This window comes from Diabrotica undecimpunctata, chromosome 7, assembly GCF_040954645.1.
Source record: "Diabrotica undecimpunctata isolate CICGRU chromosome 7, icDiaUnde3, whole genome shotgun sequence".
Lineage (NCBI taxonomy): Eukaryota > Metazoa > Arthropoda > Insecta > Coleoptera > Chrysomelidae > Diabrotica > Diabrotica undecimpunctata.
Genome location: NC_092809.1, coordinates 51,952,873 through 51,959,414, shown reverse-complemented (window position 1 = coordinate 51,959,414; position 6,542 = coordinate 51,952,873). Strand labels below are relative to the sequence as shown.

General features: G+C 29.2%; 1 protein-coding gene across 1 annotated transcript; it reads left to right on the top strand.

Moving 5' to 3' along the window:
* The first annotated feature begins 1,319 nt into the window (after positions 1 to 1,319).
* On the top strand, positions 1,320 to 1,706 carry LOC140446371 (uncharacterized). Its single transcript, XM_072538914.1, has one exon. The coding sequence runs from the start codon at positions 1,320 to 1,322 to the stop codon at positions 1,704 to 1,706; it is 387 nt and encodes a 128-aa protein (XP_072395015.1).
* Positions 1,707 to 6,542: the final 4,836 nt, after the last annotated feature.

Genomic DNA, 6,542 nt, shown 5'->3' with positions numbered 1-6,542 from the left:
AAAACATAGAGGGAACTAGAGTAAGTTATCCGAATTTTTGCATTACGAGTTTTTAAACGTGCTAGTCGTAAACGCCATTTTTACTTATTCAGGTAAGTTTTTAAATTTGACTATGTTGTTTAAGTTATTCTATAATATGTCTACTTTAATTAAGTACATGTGGACAGTGGATTACTAAGGTTTTTTTAATCAATAAACATAACCTTCAAAACAGGTGATAATTTGCCTAATATCCGATGATCGCACTGTCTTAATATCAGATATCCGATATTAGGACAAAATATTTCTTAATTGTTTTTATATAGAATATCTACTATTATTTCTACATAGTTAAAGTCGTGTTAACAATTACATTTTAATGTTTTCGTCGACAAAAAGAAAGAATTATGCTATAATTTTTGCACTATGTCTGCTTATTTTATTTCATTTCTTACGTTTTTTTTAATTTCAGAAATAAAATGTCATTGACATTCAAACAATAAAGAAAGAAATGGGATATTAAAAGAAATGGGGTACTTACGAGGTTCAAAAAGTTTTAAAGTATCCAAGAGCACGTTGGAAGACTACGTAAAAAATAAAATAAAGTGACCTAGAGAACTTATTCAAACCAATATAGGACGTCCACCAGTGTTTTCCAAAGAAATTAAAGCGGATTTGGTCGATTATTGCCTAGAAATGGATAGAAAATTTTACGGACTGCGATCTTCTGATATTCGAAGATTAGCCTTTCAATTAGCTATTCGGATTAATTTAAAACATCCGTTTTCAACTAATCAGAATAAAGGAGGTTACAAATGCTTGCGTTTATTTTTAAAGAGGCATTCTGAACTAACGTTTAAGAGACCACAGGGTTTATCAACTGCCAGAATTAAAGGATTCACAGAAGACAACGTAAATAATTTTTTTGAAATTTTGGAACCTGCGATGGAGAAGGAGAAATTTAATCCCTGTCGGATCTATATTGTAGATGAGACAGATATAACATCTGTACAATCAAAGCATACCAAATTAATCACCTTAAAAGTTAAAAAACAGGTAGGGGCGGTTACTTCTGCAGAAGGAGGATCACTAGTGACTGTGGTTAATTGTATGAATGCGGCTGGTGGTTTTGTGATGGGAAGAGATGGGAAGATGAAGTCGATGAGGATGCCAGGAACTGCCTGGGAACGCGTTCATGGAAAAGAACAGCGGTAAATAGAGATGGTTGGAGAAGCCTGTTGAAGGAGGCCAAGGCCCGATTTGGGCTGTAGCGCCATTGGATGGATGGATGGATGGCTGGTGGTTTTGTGCCCCCTCTGGTCATATTTCCCCGAAAAAATATGAAGGCAGAATTGCTCAACGGCGCTCCACCAGGGACAATAGCTGCCTGCCATGTGTCTGGCTGGATTCAGAGTCACATTTTCACCAATTGGTTACAACATTTTATTAGCCACGTTAAACCAAGTGAAGCTGATCCAGTTGTATTAATATTGGATGGTCACTTCTCCCACACGCGAAACATTGACTCGATAAATTTGGCGCGCCAAAATCATGTGGTTATTCTTAGTCTGCCGCCGCAATCTACTCACAAAATGCAGCCGCTTGACCGTGCTTTCATGAGGACTCTTAAAACCTACTACTCGCAGGAAATAGAAAATTGGTTAAGGAACAATCCTGGAAGAGTAGTCACCTGCCATCAAGTTTGCGAATTTCTTGGAAGAGCTTAGGTAAGATGTTCCACAGCCAAAAACGCTATAAATGGTTTTCGAAAAAGCGGTAACTGCCCATTTAATAAAAACATTTTTCGAGAACGCGACTTTGCCATTCACCATCAAGCGGAAGGTGACCGAGTTCTAGTTCCAAATCTACCAGAGGTTGAACAAGAAAACCAAGTAACTCCTTCGAAGCATGTAACTCCTCCAAGAAGTATTGAAGCGACCAAATGTGTGGAAGATTTATCATGTAAAAATATTTCTAATAATAGAGATTTAACAGTAAGGCCACAAGATATTAACCCCTTACCCACCACTTTATTTTACAAGTCTAGTATTAAAAGAAAGAAAATCAAGAAAAGGATCTGCTATCTTGATTAGATTATGGGTACACCATACAATACAAAGATGCCTTAGAAAGTAGTTTGTCAAAACAGATGAGAAATAAAAGTATTTCAAAGGGAATTCTGGGATTTTTCTTTCAAAGGGAATTTCTTTCCGAAATTATATATATATATATATATATATATATATATATATATATATATATATATATATATATATATATATATATATATATATATATATATATATATATATTGTGACGATTGGGGTTTATAGAAAATAATTTATAAGTTATATACTACATAATATTAGATATTTGGTTGTTTTAAATAAGTTATATACTAGAGAATTTAATAAAAATATATTTATGTGAGGGCATTTTTAATAAATTAGCATATAATAATTGTAAAAATTTGTATTTAGTAATTTTAATGTTGTAAATAGATTTAAGTGAGCCATGTGCCTAGGCAACCAACTATACATACTCCAAGTGTCAAATTAAGAATCATAATACGAATATAAGTGGGGTTATTATAATAATATATTGTTTGAAATGTGTATTTTATTAAATTAGAGTGTTAGTTACTAATTTAATTATATATTCTGATCTGAAAAGCCTAAATGTAAACAAAATTATTAATAGAAAAGAATGGAATTCTCTGGATCTCCGGAGATGGCCATGTTTGCGAAATGGTTTGTTCCAGAAAATTCAGACAAGTATTTGATAGAACAAATTGGAACATGATATCTTACGAGATGGTTCTAGAAATCCAAAAAACATATAAATACCCGTGATTTGGATTCAAGATGGCAGTTTTTAGCAGTTTTATCATGAAAGTTAGTTAGAAGATAGATACATTTACTTAGTGAAGTCAATTGTTCAGAAGTTTTTGGAAGTTTTTAGAAGTCAGGCCAGTTTATTATGAAAGTTAGTAGAGTGAAGTAAATTGTTCAGAATTTTCAAGACAGTCAGTGAATCAGTTACAAATAGTCAAATTGTTTAATATAGTGAGTTAAATGAAGATTAAAAATTATGCATATATTTAATGCACATTTATAATTATACACAAATAATTATTGAAGATAAAAAAGGTATATTGGAAGAAATTAAATTTTATGGTTGGAGATTAGTATAAATCAACTTATAATAATTGGATATTGGTATATTGAAAAGAAGAATAAATATAAATGCTGTTTGCTGGTTTGGTTGGTGGTGTATAAATGATGGTGAAGAAAACTATATCTTAAATTGGTAGAAGCTGATAATTGAAAAAAGTAATTTCACAAAAAAAAAACAAGGATAACTGAAGTACGAAGACATTCAGTGGTGATTAGAATCTATATACTTAGTGGAAAATAGTTCATTTAGGCATTCAGTGAAAGAAAGGTACAAAATTTTGTTAATATAATTTAGTTAGTGTCATAACAATTTCAATTTTGAAGATAGTTTGTTTAAATTTTAGATTGTCTATAGAATTTAATTAGTTTTATAAGAATATCAGTTTAAAGATAGTTTATTTTAAATTTACATTGACTAGGTTAGATATATATGTGTGTTTCATAATAGTTATAATAAAGATAATTTAAAAAAGTACTTACAAGCTAATTCTTTGAGAACCGCGATAAAAACCCTATATATTATATTATTAAAATACTCATTGCTCATAACATCATACAAACAAAAAACACATCATAACAATTTGGCACCCAACGCGGTGGCTCTCTATTTAAAAGAATTAGTTTGGGAAGATAAGTGCTCTCATATAATTAAATTAATTATCAGTAGAAAGGAAAAATAATAGATTTTATTATTAATTATATTTGAACAAGTAAAGTCTCAAAATGTCTCAAGGAAAGAAAGGTACAAGAAGCAAAAAGAATGAAGAAGATGTGGAAGTAGAAACACAACCTATACAAGAGGAGAGTTTAGTTCAAGTTCCACAAGATACTGCAGAAATGAATCCAGAAAGAGAGGAAAATGTCAATATGGCAGCTTTGATGTCATTAATGATGCAGATGAACAAGACAATAGAAGAGAATTCAAAAGAAATCAAAGAAGACATAAAAAAATTGGAAGAGAATTCAAAAGAAGTCAAAGAAGACATAAAAAAATTGGAAGAGAATTCAAAAGAAGTCAAAGAAGACATGAAAAAAATAGAACAAAAAATAGAACAGAATTCACAAGAAGTCAAAGAAGACATAAAAAAAATGGAACAGAAATTGGAAGAGAATTATAGAAAATTAGAAAAGAAAATAGAAGATAATAATAATAAAATTGTAAAACAAATGGAAAAACAAATGGATAAAAAACTTGAAGCTGCAGAGAAAAAAGTAGCAAATGAAATAAAAAGTATACGGAATGACTACAAGAAAAGGATAGACAATGAGAGGACAGAAGTAAAGAGGATTATTCAAGATAATAAAATAGATATAGAACAGAAAATAGAGTTACAGAAATGTAACTTAGAAGTAAAAATTAACGAAGACAGGAGAAACACAGAAGAAAAATTAGACGATATACAACAAAATATCCAAATAAATAGTAATCAAATAAGAAATGTGGAACAGAGAATAGATGATATTTCACAAATGAGAGACATAGGGAGACCTTACTTAAATTTAACAAATGAGACTGGGATTAAATTCTCTGGTAATATAAAAAATTTGCATCCTAGAGTATACATAAATAGTTTAAAACATAAATTAAGATTTGTGAATAATATTAATGATATTAAAGATTATATTAGAATGACATTAAATGACAATGCAGCAACTTGGTTTGCTAGTATTGAGAATGATTTAGATAATTTTCAAACATTTGAAAATAAATTTTTAAATTATTATTGGGGTGAATTAGAGCAAGCCAAGTTTAGAGAAATTCTATATTTTGGAAAGTATAATCAAAATTTAAAATCAAATATGGTAGATTATGTATTGAAATTGATAACAGTTGCAAAATATTTAGAACCACCACTTAGAGAGGATGAAACAGTCTTAAATGTATCTAGACATTTTGATGCTGATGTTGTGCAAACCGTAACTGTACAAAATATTCAAACAATAGATAGTTTTATTAATTTTATTCAAAGAATACAAAGAGGCAATATGACAAGTAATAATAACAACAGAAAAAACAACAATAACTTTCAATATAATAAAAATAGACAATCATATAACAATAATACTAGGTATGGTGATAATTTACAAAATTTTAATAATACTAACACTAATCCAAATAGACAGAACTTTAATAATAATACTAGTTATAATAGACAAAATTTTAATAATAATACTAATTATAATAGACAACATTTTAATAACAGTACTAATAATAATAGACAAGATTTTAATAATAGAAAAAATACAGAGCGACCTAACTATAACAGACAGGTAAATTGTGTTCGAAGGAATAGAAGCTGCGAAGGCAGGGAACGAAGTAGTACAAGGCAGGAGAATGTGAGTAGAAGTCATAGTAGGGAAAGACATAGGACATCAGATCCAAGTGGTCAGATACAATCTGACAATTCTAATAATCAAAATTTTGTGCAGTAAACTTTCTGAATTACAAGTTAGGCCATTGCTATTATGAAAAACCTTCTGAATTTATTTCTTTAGATGAAGAGAAAATTATTGAATCTATTAATTTAATTTATATAAATGCTTTGGCCAAAAATAAAATGATTAAGATTATGATAGATACTGGTTCAGAAAGTACTTTAGTCTCGGAGAATTTTATTTTTAATACATTAAAACTATCAGATATAATAAAGATTCCAAAAATTAAAATTATTGGTGCAAATAATAAGAAGTTGGGTGAAATTGATAAACTAGCCAATTTTAAAATTAATATTCTTAATAAAGAAATTAATATGCAAGGATTTATTGTCAAGGATTTATGTGTTGATATATTAATGGGAAATGATGAATTGGAAAAGAAGAAAGTAAAGATAGATTTTGAAGAAAAAATGGTAACTTTGGAAGGGCAAATAATTAAATTTATGCAGAAAGATGAGGTAGAAGAAGGAATAAGAGTTGATAGGATATTATTAAAAGAAAATAATGATGTTTATGAAGAAGAAATGTATTTTGATGATAGGGAAATGTCCCAGAAGAATATAAAGAATAATTATTGTAGTGAATATTTAAGGAATGGAAATTTTAAGCAGATGGATGCCTACGAGGCGGAGTGCGTAAAATTGGAAGCAAGGAATAATGAGTACATAATGAAGAATAATTTTATTTGTAAAGAAGAAGATATAATGAAAGTTTTAAATTGCCCTGAAGAATATAAATCAATAGTCATTTCCATATTGCAGCAACACAAGGGACTTGTCAATAAAGAAAATAGAATTGCACAAAATTATATCCATAGTATAAAAGTTAAAGAAGAAAAAGATTTTAAAACAAAATCATACCCAATACCATATAAATACAGAGAAGAAGTAAACAAAACAATTAATAATATGTTAGAAGATGGGATCATTGAGAAGGCAGACACACGTTTTA

What these genes read in the sequence shown, in the direction of transcription:
- LOC140446371 (XM_072538914.1), top strand. Translation starts at nt 1,320, where the DNA reads ATGAAGGCAGAATTGCTCAACGGCGCTCCACCAGGGACAATAGCTGCC.